Here is a 15,195-nt window from a genome sequence, read left to right as displayed (position 1 = left end):
CTCTGTTTGACTGCTATCCTCGCCGCAGTTTGTCGACTCGTTCCCCGTGCGGGATGGGTCGCCTATCGAAGTCACTGGTGTAGGTGATTTCTAGTACAATCAACGGCGCCTATTCCACTTCTGAAACCAGTTCGTAGCGGAATTGTCTTTCACAACTGCCCGGGTGGGTCTCGAACCTGCATCGCTGAACGGTCTAAACCAAAAGAACACCCTACCACGCTCTCTCAACAACAAAATCCCTGGAAAGAATGGGGGGAGCTGGAGAGAAGTTTTGCGCCTACTCTTGTCTTACTGATTTACATACCTTAGGTGAACATCAATGTCTGACCTACGTGATGCTTTATTAAGTTACGCAATTATGATACAAATCAATACATAATTACAATTGATTATCGGTATGTGATAGGCGATTATAGGTATTGAGGTTGGTTGGTGATCGGAGAGTGAATTGTGCTTACAGTCAACCTCACAGAGACGGCACTCTGGTTGCGAGCCGCAGCATAAAAGAGAGCGAGACTGAGCGCATAGTCACTTATATACACTGGCGTTGTAGTTTAGCGCCCCAAAATAAACCTCTACCGGCATGGACACGACGGCGAGGTACTACCCGGGAAATGTTGCCCAGCAACCAACACCCGAATGCACACTAATCGAAACTGTAGGTTATGCTTTGCGTTACAATAGTTATAGCCTGTATGACATGGAACACGGCAAAAAGTGTGACATCAAATTTGTGTACCTTTAGCGACCGCATAGGTCTAAATGGACACCGAGGAGGTTAAATTAGCATCGTTTTAACACTACAGTTTTTGCAGCTAGCAGGGCCTGATCTCGTTAAATCTCTAGATTACATACATAGATCAGCGAGATATTTCAGGCAGCACAGAGCAGTATGCATGGAACTACACGCTTGAACATCGACCGAAATCTACAGCTTGGCTACTGTATAGGTTGCCAATATAAATGTTTATCGCATTACAATTAAAAGTTTCTGAGTTTTAATTGAGCATTAGTGCATTCAATCGTCGCTCAACATCCACACAGGGCGTCAGGAAGGGCAAACGCATTTATACATGTGTTATTGCAGGGTCCTATCTGCAGATTTTTGAAGCACCGTGGGCTGCTTATGACTGCACTGCACTATTAAGTAAGCGCCCATAAAAAAGGTACAAAATCGGACAAAATAACGTCTGGTGAACGAACCTAAGGACTACGTTGGTCTTGCGTTTTAATTAAATGCAAGATTATGGTTAAAAGTTCTGTTTTCTTTTATTTCACAAAGGTTTGCCAGGCAGTATCTTTATTCGAGAATATACCCCCAAAATAGTATTCAAACTGTGCTCTCAGGTCTTAACCTTCAAAGAAACGTTTTTTTTTTCCTTGTTACGGCCGGGGGGGGAATCTGCCCTCCCCCCAAATCTCATACAATGATGTATTTCAATGAAATTTGGCAGTGTAATAGAGGCACACATGCTTATCACCAGTATATGTGTAAATTAATTAAGCTTTTGCCTAATTGTAACTCATTAATTATTCATGATACCAAGTTTTTTATCTTCTTTCGGTTGTCGGGCGACTTTATTGCTTTTTTCACATCAAAGATGCTGTATGGATTGTATATTCAGTGGAAATGAAACCAGAGATGCTATGAGCTGTATACAGTAATGTGCATAAGTTATTTATATAATTAATAGACCTCCCCCAAAGCAAGAGACCCCCTGACACCTCTAGAACATCGCTTGTTCAGTAACGTTTGATATTTAATGGGATTTTGTTTTCACTTTGTTACCAAGAGGATTGGTACGCTGAAAAAGAGTTCAGAAGTGATACTATGGACAACGGATTCAAAAGTTATTCAAGTTCTTGTTAAATCTCATTCCCTGAAATTACACCATTTTGACATAAAGTCGCGCTCCTGTTCTTACCTTATACACTTTAGACACAACGCGACTATATTTAAAGAGTGCCGTTGCACGTGCTGGTCTGGGAACCACGCCTACTAATAACCCGACGTGTGGATCTCCAGTGACCCAGTACCAAGCCTTGATTAATGACTGGATTGAATTCACCTGCGATTCACTTAGAGTCGCCCGTTACATCAGCATCGACATTCCCGAACAGACAGCCCTTGTCCTTTGTGAGGTTATGGTATGGCAGTGTGATCTTCAGTCAGCAGGTAAGAATTGATTAACAGAGATATTTTTTTCTGATTTTTAAAATTATTTTCGGATTCCCAAAAGTTTCAACTAACTTTGCTGCATGTACACATATATCCCACCTTGTCCCCTGTAGGTGCACCCGATCCGAATACCCACCGCTACGTTTAAGTAGGGTTGCACACCAAATACGGCATGCTATAAGCAGGTTGATATCATAAGATCGTAGCAGGACTACGTTTGCCACACTGACAAGCATGGCATGAAAAGCATTCCCACTTGTCACACAACAGAGAGCCACTGCTGCGGTGTACAAGCTAAAACTGGTAAGGTGGCCCATGCTACACTCCTATGATACCGACCTACTCATAGTATGCCGTATTTAGTGTGCAACCCTACTTAAAAGTACCGGTGGAGAGTCGGATCGGGTGGTAGATGTTGTGTCCTACAGGGAAACCAAAATTGGGCTTAATAAGACAACTGTGAACAAAATCTCCTTTTTTTCTATTTTTGTTATTGTAGCTTTAACTTTGGTAGATGAATCCAGTAATCAAAGCTCAACGGTGGCAAATTCTTTTGCTGGACGAGCTTTGGATGGTCTTACAATAGATGGGCATACATATTGCAGCTTAACAAGTGAGTCTTATCAGCTTACTTTCATGGTGTACACTGTACTTTTTTAATTCACGTAATTTACGTATTGAGGTAAATCTACAAAAGCATATTATGGGCAACTTGCAAAAATATTTTTTCGAGTTATTATCTTGCCACCGCGAGAAACTAAATCACTGAATGTGTATCTCTCCGCGGCGAGCAATGCGATCGTGCGTGGGGTTAAATTGAAATCTCGCCGCTTCAAGCTATTCAGCAGTTTCATAAATCTTATTCAGCATGTCATCGTACTCAGATGTATAATCTGAGATGAAATTGTGTTTTGAGATTGCTGGAAACAAGCTTGATTCAACCAAGCTTGATTTCCAACACAAAACAAAACAATCTCTTTTGGGGTATGATCTCCCATATCCAGAAGTGGGGTAGACAACTCTGACTCCCAGGTTCATTGCTTGTCGAAACGATTACGGTGCCTTTTCATTTTTACTTTAAATAATCCCAATTACCTCAGTGCTGCGATGAGGAACCCTGAAAGACTGAAAACGAAAAAGAAAACGGCCGAAGAAATGAAAATTAGAAATCACATATAACATAATTGTGAGCTTGAGAAAAAAAAAGAAAATCGACCCTCTTCCCACGGTTAAACGTTTTTGTTTTAACTAGACGGTTTGCCCGCCCTCTACGAGAAAAAAATTCTGGCGGCGCCCATGTATAGGTTTAGCTAATGTGTGTTGCCTTTTCGGACCAACCCTCGATGTTGATATCATTCTAACATCTGCTATGGTGGTATGCCTTAATTTAAATTTCAACAGGCAAAGAGAAACATGACGTGAAGGTGACAGGGAAACTAGCACACACTTTTCCATCAACTGGATTGAAATCCCTAGGATCTCTGACCTCACATGCATGCAATCACTGGTCGCAAATCACCCATATAGTGTAGGGCGCCGGGAAAATCAAATGAACAACGTAACTTTTTTTTGTCGAAAACTTATCGGACGGAGTTTGTTCTAATATTTGAACACGGGTCGACACTTCCAGCCCGGTGCCCATGACACGTGTGCACTTATACTATATTTGAAGATGAGCGAACTAAGTAACCTAAAATGATTTGAATGTCCAAAGCTGTGAGGTGTTTCATGCGTTGCGTAGGTAAAAGTACTGTTTTTGATCTCCATTTTAGGTACTATAAATTGATATATTTCGACTGATTACAGTTCAATTGTAACTTTGAAGTCTGCTTGCTTTTATTTAGCACTTGGGAAATGTAGTGACGAATCAAAAACAGTCTACTCCTCATCTGAGAATTACTGGGCTCTGGATGTGCCATCCGACTTGTTGAGATTCTCGGGATGACGGCATAATAGAGGCAAGATGTTGACATTGTTACATGCTGGCACCCATTGACAAATAATGCTATCATATTACTTTTAGGATATAAGTATCCCATGGTAAATTGTCTCGGGATGCTGTAATCTCCATTCTAGGATGACTTCAACCGGCGATAAAGCATCTCATGATGTTGCCATATTGCCCGTAATATGTCGTTATCCTGAGAAAACATTTGCTACTTTCTCGACAAGTAGAAAGGCACTTCCAGATCTCCGTAGAATGTGGAAATTCACACCACAAAAGGATTTGTTTTGTTTTCTGTTGTGTTGGAAAACAAGTTTTGTTGAAATGTAACATTCCCCTTTGTTCCTATCAGCAATATAAAACCAAATCTCACTGCACTTCAGCCTGATGATAAATTGAAAGCAGTATGTTGAACAGGGCTCATGAAACTACTGAAATTTTCGCTGTGGCGGGATATCAATTCGAAGCTGCGGCAAGATCTTATAACTTGCAGCGGTAACACATTGAACGATTTAACTCGGCGCGGTGAAATGGTAACACGAATATGTTTTTTTCCTTTCTGCGTAATTTTCTTTCCTAGAAGGGGATATCAAGACCCCAGAGAATGCTTGCTACTCAGAGAGATCATCATTCGTGATATAGACGTCATTGAAGCCACAAGTAGTAGAGTGGCGACTTTTTTACTGTGCCCAAAAGTTTGTGAATAAAATGCTCACCTATGGAAGACTGCCACTATCTCTTTTTTTTTTGTAAAAAAATATTCAATAATTTCAGTGCACCACATTTGATTACTGCCCAAGAGTTACGGTAGTGATTAGTAGGAACAAACTCTAGTAGACGATGTTTGTGTCCCATGTTATCACATAGGAAAGCGTTAATTGTGGCCCACTACTTTCACAATTCTCTGAAGAATGGCCCAACTGAAGAAAGGCTGTGTACTTGGACAAGGCTTATAGTCGATTTTAGCACTAACAAAGCTGATGACATTGTATCAAAGAAAGGTTTCTATCCCAGTACTGGCCTCGTGCTTTGTAAACAAATTTTCGAATTGAATATTCTTTGGCTTGCTTTGTATCAATTTGGAATTGCCTACTGGATTTTATTTTACTTTTCTGTAACAAAATGTAGGCCCACAATAATTACTGGAATTATTTCTTTCATGCAGGCCACCTGTCAGTATGGCAAAATAAAGAAAGACTTTCTATAGTGTTCTACTTCGTGCACTTCATGCCCTGTCAACTTGATCTTTTTAGGGGGGTCAAGAATGTCTAAAAACACCCTTCTACATGAAAGGTAATCGTTAGAATCTACCAGTCAATGTAAAGCACAGTCCTTCCTGGCATACGTGAGGACGGCGGAGTTATAGTATATTCGAATGGTTTGCGCACTGTAGCATCACAGAGCAGCATATCCGTCTCGATTTTTACTTCCTGTAAAAGAAAATGCATAGTCTAAAAAATCTATAAAACATACAAAAAAAAAAAGATTTCGTCTTTTTCTTTTTTCGTTGAATTTGGTTCTACAAACAATATTGTTCCAGAGGAACGCGCATAAAGCGACCGTGCAAGCACTTGCTGAACGCAAATACTTGGCCTTCGCTGAATTTAGGACTGAAAACTCACGCTTTCCTAGGTGCTTACATGGGACACAAACATCATAATAATGCCAGAGGTTGTTCCTTAGGACCATTACCGGAACCCTCGGGCAGTCATCGACCGTGTTGCCTGAAATTATTGAAGGTTATCAAAGAGCGTAGCAGTCTTCCATAGCATTATGTTCACAACATTTCGGCACGGTAAAAAGCCGCAAATATACTACTGGTAGCTTCAACGACGTCCGAATCACGAATGGTGATCTCTATGAGAAAGCCGCATGCGCGGGGTCTTGGTATTATAATTACCCCTAACCCGCTGAAAAAAATATTAAGCACCCTTCCTCCGTTATAATGGTGTTTTCAAAAGAAAATGACAGATGTTTTTAACGACAGAGCTTTCTAATTATATTTATATCCATGGAACGTTTTCCTGTAACGTGGAAATTCATTTCTGGATTTTTTCAACATTAATGTCTCCCGATCATGTGTAACCAACGTTATGAAAATCATCCACATTTCCGAGTAAAATGTCAACTTCTATAACTGATGTGTTCAAATGACACACTTGAAGTTATGAATTACCTGACCATAAGAAAACAAGACTACGACGAAATTGAATTGAAATTTCACAGAGTATTCTCAAAATGATAATTTTCACATGCACACCAAATTTCACAAAGATCAGACACGGAGCAGTGTATATCTTCAGGTTAAAAAATACGTTTGCATATTCCCCTTTTCAACAGCATCGGAAATGAGCCCATGGTGGAAAGTGGATCTTGGAAGAAGTTACTGCGTTGGAAAAATCCGAGTCTGGCCTTTTTCACAGGGTAAGAATATGTTAAAATCTGTCAGTACTCTAGTTTTAATCAGTGCACACATTGACTTCAGCTCGTTTCTGCAACTTAGTTTGGACACTGGTCCATTCTTGGCACAAAAGTAAACAGTGAAGCAAGATTTAATTATCAAATAGTCGTTATATGTATTCGCCCCTGTTGAATATTTGTGGTGATCTACAAAACCGGGTAAGCAAACGTCGTTCTTTCAAACGTGTCGTTCAACTCGCAAACGTTGCAGTCAAACATCCAAACGTTGTGCATGGTTAAACTTTCAACTTCATGGTTTAATATTCAACCGTCGTGGTTAAACTTTCAAACTTCGTGGTTAAACATTCAGAATGACTTGGTTGAACTTGCAAAACGTTATTGTTAAAGTTTTCAAATCAATTATTCAAGTTTTTCGACACGTCCTGGCTTGACCAAAACGTCGTCTATGTATACCGTGGTTGTAATTTACACATTAGAGAACAATGCCACCTTGTCTCTAAGTCAGTGCTGATGATCAGATTCAGCGTAGATTGTTGCTCGTAGATTGTTGTCACTTCAATTAAGTTTGATAAGGCTTCTGAAATAGTTCAAGCTATCGACCTGGCAGCCAAAAAATGCCAAGGATTTCCAGCGACATGTAAGCAACGGGAGGCCCCATCATTCTCCTACAATACTGGCAGTGTAAAGCTCCCGGATAAAGGAATTGAAGGGCCTTCCCTGCGCACATGGGAAGTCTAGTTGACCTAGCAAATTCTATTTCTAGCACAAGCAGACCGCTCTCCAAATAGAGATGTCAAGCTTGTTTATACAAATGTAATAATTGTGAGAAACAAAACCATTTTGGCAAAGGTGAGAGGAGCACTCCAATGTTACAGACGACAACATTTGATGAAAATTATGATGTGGATAAGTACATGAGACAAAGTCTGGGCTGTAAATGACTATGTCAATCAACAATATTGCCTTGGTATCCATCCTCAATAAAAAATAAGTCGGTACAACAAAACGATCCTGTCCAAGAACACAGACACAGAACTGCGTATTGCATTTGTACTTGATAGAAAATTGTCTCAGTTGCTCAGTGAGGCTTTTCATTATGTCACGAAGGGACCAAATCTCATTGTCTGGGAATGGTTACTTACTACGGTAAGAATGGCACATTATCCGTCAGATGAACCACACCAGTCGGCTTTGCCATATTGGCATCACTTGACAGCACGAGTTGTTTCTATAAACACGTAAAGGACAGCATGTACACATAGGCATAAAAGACACGAAGCCAATATTATGCAAAAACCAGACCAGTGCCCTTTGCCATGTAACCAAAGGTGGAAGTTGAACTTGATGGACTCAAGTGAGACTGAGTTTCCGAGCATCCCCTAAAGTAACTGTGATTAAAAAGTTGGGTAAACTACGAATCATAGGTGACTATCAATAAGCTCCAATCTTACCTGTTGACTTGCATCAAGAAACTGTTAGCATGTCGGGCTTGAAAACGTTCAGCAAGCAGGGTCCCAGTCATGCCTGTCTCCAGCTTGAACTCGGCGAGGAGTCAAGTGAACTCTTTATAATTAACCGAAAAGACTGTTTCGGTACACACCGGATCCTTTGTTAGGCACAATGTATCTGCAGCACCTGCAACATTCCAATGGACAAATGGAAGTCTTTTGCTAGACATTCGTGCAGTTGCCTTCATCGACGCTGCACTCGTGACTGGGAAACACGTGCAGATTTTAACAAGGTTCGGAGTCGAGTTAAGAGTTCAGGACTTCGTCTTCAGCATGAAGAAAAAGAGTGTGTATGGGGCATCGTTTTAATGCAGCAGGCTTGTATTCTCAAACATAGAAGGTTTATAAAGCACCCAGGGGTGCACCGGTGCCACATGACATGATAGAGTTGAATTCCTTAATGGGAGTTTTCAACTGTCAAAGTTGATTCCTGCCGAATTTGTCATCAGTTCTGGGACCACTCAGCCAGAGTGCTTGTGCAGTCTGGCAGTGCTCTGCGGAATGACGACATATCACTTGTACGTGTACAACTGAGTTGGAATCAAAGTGACTGTCTTTTAACTACCACTTAGTGTACAAACTGGAAACCTGCTTGGTAGTGTTGAAGCCTAGACGTGGAAAATATAGCATAGACCAATGCAAAAAAGAAGTCCACTTAGGGTGTAATGGCGTTGTGTGGACTCGCACACGTCCACACACCTCCAACCCACCCCGAGAAAGGCTATAGGTCAGGGTTATTTGTGGCAAAATGAAGAGGAACAGTACAGAAACTCATCATCAAAATTTCAGTTCGAAGGCTTTATCTTAGTGGGAGAAAAGGAAACAGTTTTCCCGAGTTACCTCAACCACAGGAAAACTTAAAGCAGTGTCCATATTTTGTATGGGACACATGTAGGCGTACTTCAGGAAATTGTTATTACCGTTCACCATCAACCGTACCCTTGTTCCATCAGACTGTGTCATGATCACAGGTCGTTTGGAATCCGCCCCTGCAAGTCTAAACAAGATTTGACTCTAGAGCTTGTTTGGCCACATGGCTGACAGTTCATTCATTCCCATATATTTCCTGGTAAGAGAAATGCAGGATGGCTGTATTTAGTGGGTTTACGAGTTTTCACTCCCAACAAGGCTGCCCACAGATCATCAAAGAACTAAATGAATCACATCCTAGAATCTCGCATGAAATCATCCCTTCTTAGTTATTGGTGGCCAAGTATTGAAAAAAGGTCTAGGAGAAAAGATCAATCAATGCGGACTATGTGAAGTCTTGCGGAACTTGAAATTACCTCCAGATGTTACACCTTATCCTTGGAAGTAGCCAAGTTGTCAATGGTTGCACTTTCACTTGCACTCTGTGGAAGACTCAATATCCCATTGACAGAAAGGAGGCAGCACAGATGTATTGTAATGTATGTATTGTATTGTAGACAAGTAGTGTCTTTCAACATTCATGTGACAGTCTATGCTAAAAAAAACGCATGACGTCCGGGTTGATTTGCTGGTTTCATCGCTGCTGAAATCGGCACTTGAATATTCGTTTGATTTAGTTTGAGGATTGTAATGTCCGGAGACGACATTATAGACCAAATCTGACCCTGTCAGATACAAAGGTACCTGTGAAGCCAGTCATCGATCCATTCATACTGTCACAACGGTTTTCTGTACCACATCACTTGTTTCTATGGGTCTTCTCTATGCGAAATGTTTTGGTTGCCGCATCGGTGGCCAAGGGACAAATAAAATACTATTTATTTTCCCGCTCTACGAGCCCAGTGTCCTCCGTAATTTCCCGGGCAGTGCGTTTCACGGTGATTGCAAGACGCGCTGTCAGTTGGTAAGGTGATTAAGTAAGTCTACGGCCATATAATTTGTACAGAACTTAAAATTTTCATAATTTTATATTTTTGTATACGTCAACACGCAGTCAATTGCAAATAGCCTGCATAAAAGACCAACTCATGAAGTGTTATTTGTCCGAACTTTGCCAGAAATGTTGACAAAACCCAGTTCTATATACTGCCTTTGAAAATTCCACTCTGGGGCATCGCGGACATCCGGGATTCTCGCAAAATGACAGGTACTGCGCCGGGGAAAAAAGCAAACTTGGCGACATACACACGCACTAGCCAGTCCGAGGATCGGGTTATACAATCTTTTCTTTGATCTGTACGTACGAGTGCTCTCGTTGCATTTGTTTTCACCGGCCGCTGTGTGGTTGCTACCCGTATGTTTGTGAAACTCCAGGACATCCGCGCTACCCCATAGGGGGCAGTGATATGCCCATCTCAAGAAACTGAAACTAAACAATTCGCTGAGTTTCAAGGCCACTTTTCGTAGAAATGGCCATTGAGCTGTAATTTTGCAAAGATCGTGTCAATTAAGGGCGACATTTCAAAGTTTACATGGAGCTTAAGGTTTTTAAGATGGCAACGGACGTCATGTAAATCCATGGGTCAAAGTTTTTGCATCGAGATTTGGCAATGTGTTGACTATATATTGCATGTATGAAAATCATATTAGAGCAGTATTTAGAGGACTGGATATTTGTGTATGGTTTTTGCAGTGTTGAGCCTTCTGAATTCACTTGAACTGCTTGATTTGAGGTTAATCATGTTGCTACTATAGTCAGAAAAGAAGAGGCATGTTTCTCATGCAGTGCGGCCGCTTAGTTCACGCCCAGCTACGCAGTAATGTATACAGCACGTGCGCGTAACCACGTACAAATTAAAGTTGTGGGCATATTTTATAAATTTATACTAATGTACCATTGTTTGTTAGGTTCAGTAAATCTTTTGTTTGTGTTCGTTTGTAAATTAATTGGGAAATACCGTGGGTTGAGAGTGTGTGAGTTCAAAAGTTTTAGAATTATTTGTGTGTTTGGTGTTGAGTTTACCAGTTCCAAATTTGCCTGAGATCGCCGCTAACGGTAGTTGATGATAGCAGTCAACCGGTGAGATTGGGACAAGATTGGGTTGAATCAGAGCCAGGTGGTCCGGTTTGTTTGTGATATTTGCAACATTCCACCCAGACAAACCTCCGCAAAGAACCACACAAATCACGTTGTACATACCCTTATAAATTCGATTTCTAAAAGTGGCGCATTATTAGAACTTACGATAGAATGTTGTATAGGGGCCTAAGTGTTTTTTAAGAGCGAAAGTATCAAAACCTGTTTGCAAACTGACATGGAAATCAAGAGGATACTAGTAAGAAAACGAATAACAACCGAGAAAATTTATCTTTTGTTGAAGAAACAAGGAGAATGTTCAATATGTTGTTAATGTGGCATGCAACTTGCAAGGGTTTTTGGTTATTTTATTTCGCTTTAGATGGCCGTCATACCTCAGGTTATTTTGAAGTTTTGAATAGTTATTTGAGGTACACTTAACCAGGCAAGGTCCAGTACCCTCTATGTACCCACTGGAGGGAAGACTACCCGAGATCAACCTCATGCCGAGTTGCAACTAAACGTGCTTTCATGTGGGGAACGTGAATTAACTGAATAATTAATTTCACTGTTTCGTTGTTAGTCATGTATGGCTTGTAAGAACCTATGGTCACCATATTATATATTTTTTTAATAGCTGTTTATGTTGACACATACCTCCGTCTTCACTAAGGATGGAGGAGTTGGGAAAAATGGGAGCCTTTTTTACAATGGCAAAAAAGGCCTTTATATTTATCGTGGTAAAATGCCAGCCGGTCAGTCGATTTCTTAGTTCGACTTCCGTGGTGCATGTCCATGCGTGAAGCACTGATTTTACACTCGATCCCGAGGAGGGTATGTATATTGATTAGCTATTGTTTAATTTAACGTTCTTTTTAAACACTGCATCCTGGGAACCTACTATTTAATGTTGGTATTGTTTGCTTACCAAAAAGATCCAGACTTTGTGTGGTTCCCTGACCCGACGTTTCCTCAAACTCTTGATAAATCTTAGATCGAATATCGCCGGCGGTTGAAAAAGTAGTCCAAGACACAACAGACCAGGGTAACAAGGGAAACCCACGTCTGACGGAAGTCATATGTTAGATATAAAAAAAAAAATGGCGTCCAAAGCTATTTCATTGCATTTATTTTATTTTTGAATTGTACTTAACACAATACACAATGGAACGAAAACAGTAAAATACCCTAACACCCACCTTCCCCAAACTGAATAGCCCAAACGATACATTTTTAGATGTAGGCGTTGTTGGTGACGGATGACAAAGTAACCGTGCACATTTCTTTGAATACAAAACTAGGACAGGAGAGCCTCGACTCAAGCGGTAACTCGTGAATTCCACAATCCACAGCCGTTAATTTTGTAATGTCTGTCTTGGATGTAAAGCATTTCTTGGCACATTGGTTCAGTGTGCAGCGTTTGTCTCTAACTATGTCAATCAGGCAACGATAAATTTGACTAAGCTGAACCATCCACGGGCACAGGTTTTCAGCCAGTGATATGTCGGGTAACACTTGCTGCAGGTTTTTGGCCAAAGTGGGTCGAATTCGTCGTTACGATGCGTACCTGGAATTAGTTCGGAATATCGGAAAAGTATGGGGGAAAATGTCTAAGGTGCAACTTAGCTGTATATTTATGGTTCAGGGGCATGTTGCCCCACACTGCAACACCTGTGTACGCATTGCTCACCGCACAGTGCACGCTGTGGGGTATATTGTGCACTTGCTTTGAGGCCTGAATGCGTCACAGTTAGCAGATCATTTTTTATCAGAACGTAACAAGACGTCCATTATGACTACATACGGTATAAAACCCGCTGTTCAGGGCACTTACAGGGTGGACAGTGAATCAACGATACTATCCGCATGTTGACGACAATAAGTTCGGAATATTATTGTTTATTTTCGGGAGAAGGAAGGAATTTCTCTATTTTAGTCACGTAATAGTTGGTAATACTGGACATTTGAATTTAAAGAGGTTGGTTGGATTCCGCTGGTTTGGGTCGGAGAACCAGACTAAATCTGATCGTGTGTAGCGCTCAAATGCAGCAAGGTACGAGACGGAGAGAACCCCCCCCTGCTTTATGCTGGCCATTGTCTCGCAGGAATCTGGGGAATTCCTTTCAGACATCTGGGGGGGGGGTGTGTTAAGTAACAAAAGTCTGGAATGTGCATAGGGATTGGACATGTTGGGGTTAGGGGTACCCCTCGGTCTCATTTCTTGCTGGGTATAGTAGCGCTGCGCCAGTTAAGGAATCGGTTATCATTGGTGCATTAAAAGAATTGTAGTGTTGAGACGACGGACTCAAGATCTCAAATCACGAACAGAAACGGCCTGGAAATTGGAGTTTGGGCAGAATAATATTTTTTGTTGTTAACTAAAGCCGTGTGGGGCTCGTTGTAGAAAGTATTTCGTGTTTTTTTTTTCCTTTGGCAAAGTAGGATAATTCCTGGTGTTTTGGCAGAGAAGGTTGGGAGTAGCGTGGTAAGGATACGGAAGGATGCCAACAGACTGGCCCTAGTACGGTCTAAGCCACGACATTTGAAGATTGAAATTTGAATCAATAAATTTGAAAGTTAAACCATAGTGTTTGAAAGTTGATCTTTGGAGAAAGGAAAATGTGTTTGCTTGTATGTTTTAAAACCTCACTCGTTTCATCTTGTTTGAGCAAACATTGCTTTATTATGATGTTTTGTGACGTTCAACTGCTTGGCGTTCGCGTTCGCCCAAAGTATGAACTGGCTTTTTATGACTAGAATACGTTTATTACTGAAAGCCAGCTGCAACATCCATACTGCTGTTAAAAATAAAAGCATATTTCGTCATTCCAGATGCATACCTCAGTTTGTTTGGTTACTTAAGGGGTTTTGATATGCTTCATATATTATTACCGTTTGTGGTGCGAGTCGACTACTTTGGAGTTATTAATGTGGCAGATTTACCTGCCACTACGTCGAAACTGCAAACTAACTGTATGATATGATCATAAAAATATAGATTTCCAAATTCATTTTGTACAATGTAGGGTCGAATTTTCAGCAAGCGTTTGTACGTGCAGGTCTAAGCTATAATCACACCAGTAATGCGGTGTGTGGAAAAAGCCCCGCTCCATCCAACCTTCACGTGGATTTTACCTGTGATCCGCCTGTATTTGCCCGCTATGTCAGCGTCGATATACCCCTAATGGCGAGCCTTGGACTGTGCGAAGTGTCGGTAGCTGCGTGTGATTTCCAACATCCAGGTTGGCTGTTAGATGTTGTATTTCATTTCAGTATTTAAAAATATTTGATTCATGAAAAAAAAAAACAGTCTTGGGATTTATTGAATGACACTGGAATCAAGTTCCGTTCAGTAACTTTTTCGGATTTTCAGGGTGTAATAAAATATTATTAACTGTTCACAGTTATTTTTACAGAGGACAAACTTACTTTTCAATCTGGTTGGTTGAAAGTACGCTGCTGTTTAAAAGCATTTTGCCCTAATGGGTGGAAAATCAAAACTGATGGTTTGAAAAATGAAACTTTGATCACTCCGTATTAAGTCAAACACCTACGATCTGAGTTGTTCACCAAATGAAAGGCTCAATATTTTGGTTTACAGTACAAAGTCTCAATTTAGCCTTGGTTATCAACCCTGCTCTCCTTGGTCCAACTGGAGACAATGATTCAGTCATCGCAGTGTACAGAGAACCTGACGATATCGCATCCAAGGTTTCATTCGGTCGCCAAGTCACAACTGGAGGTGTATCCGGACTTCCATCAGGTTCAGGCGAGATAGTGGATCCATCGTTGGGATGTACCGTGAGATTGCTTCAATTGCCAGAGGAAGGAGGACTGGACAGGACGGGTGTCTTTTACACAGAGGCGACCAAGGATGACATGAAAACCAGGATACAGAGCATTATTTTACAAAACGATGGTAAAACAAATCTTCAGGCATCGTGATACTGCCACTTTCTACCAATTTGGTTGATCATTTAAAGTCTTCTTTTAGTTACTCAAATCACATGTTCTTTCTTGAATAAATAAAGCAGACTAGACTCACACGTCTATGAGCTCAACACGAAATTCCACCATTGCATTTGACTTCAGGATTGCTGGCAATAAATGTATCCCTTCAGACTGTAAAAATAAATCTCATTTAGTCTCTTTTGATTCATTCAAAAAGGTGAACATTTGCCGAGAGGTGGTACTT

At 40.9% G+C, this 15,195-nt stretch overlaps 1 protein-coding gene across 1 annotated transcript in view; it reads left to right on the top strand.

The window, feature by feature from the left end:
- LOC110990560 (uncharacterized) overlaps positions 1-15,195 on the top strand; it is a 34,043-nt gene that overhangs the window by 4,941 nt on the left and 13,907 nt on the right. The window contains exons 4-8 of the mRNA XM_087130970.1: positions 1,940-2,176; positions 2,679-2,792; positions 6,465-6,548; positions 14,027-14,242; positions 14,602-14,919. Of these exons, the coding sequence (XP_086987096.1) occupies positions 1,940-2,176; positions 2,679-2,792; positions 6,465-6,548; positions 14,027-14,242; positions 14,602-14,919 (969 nt within the window). The remainder of the gene's footprint in view (positions 1-1,939; positions 2,177-2,678; positions 2,793-6,464; positions 6,549-14,026; positions 14,243-14,601; positions 14,920-15,195) is intronic.

The sequence above is a fragment of the Acanthaster planci genome, linkage group LG21 (assembly GCF_054643075.1).
Source record: "Acanthaster planci isolate LZ-2023a linkage group LG21, COTS_SCS, whole genome shotgun sequence".
Lineage (NCBI taxonomy): Eukaryota > Metazoa > Echinodermata > Asteroidea > Valvatida > Acanthasteridae > Acanthaster > Acanthaster planci.
Note: the sequence above shows the minus strand (reverse complement) of the source record. Positions and strands in the feature narration are given on the sequence as shown.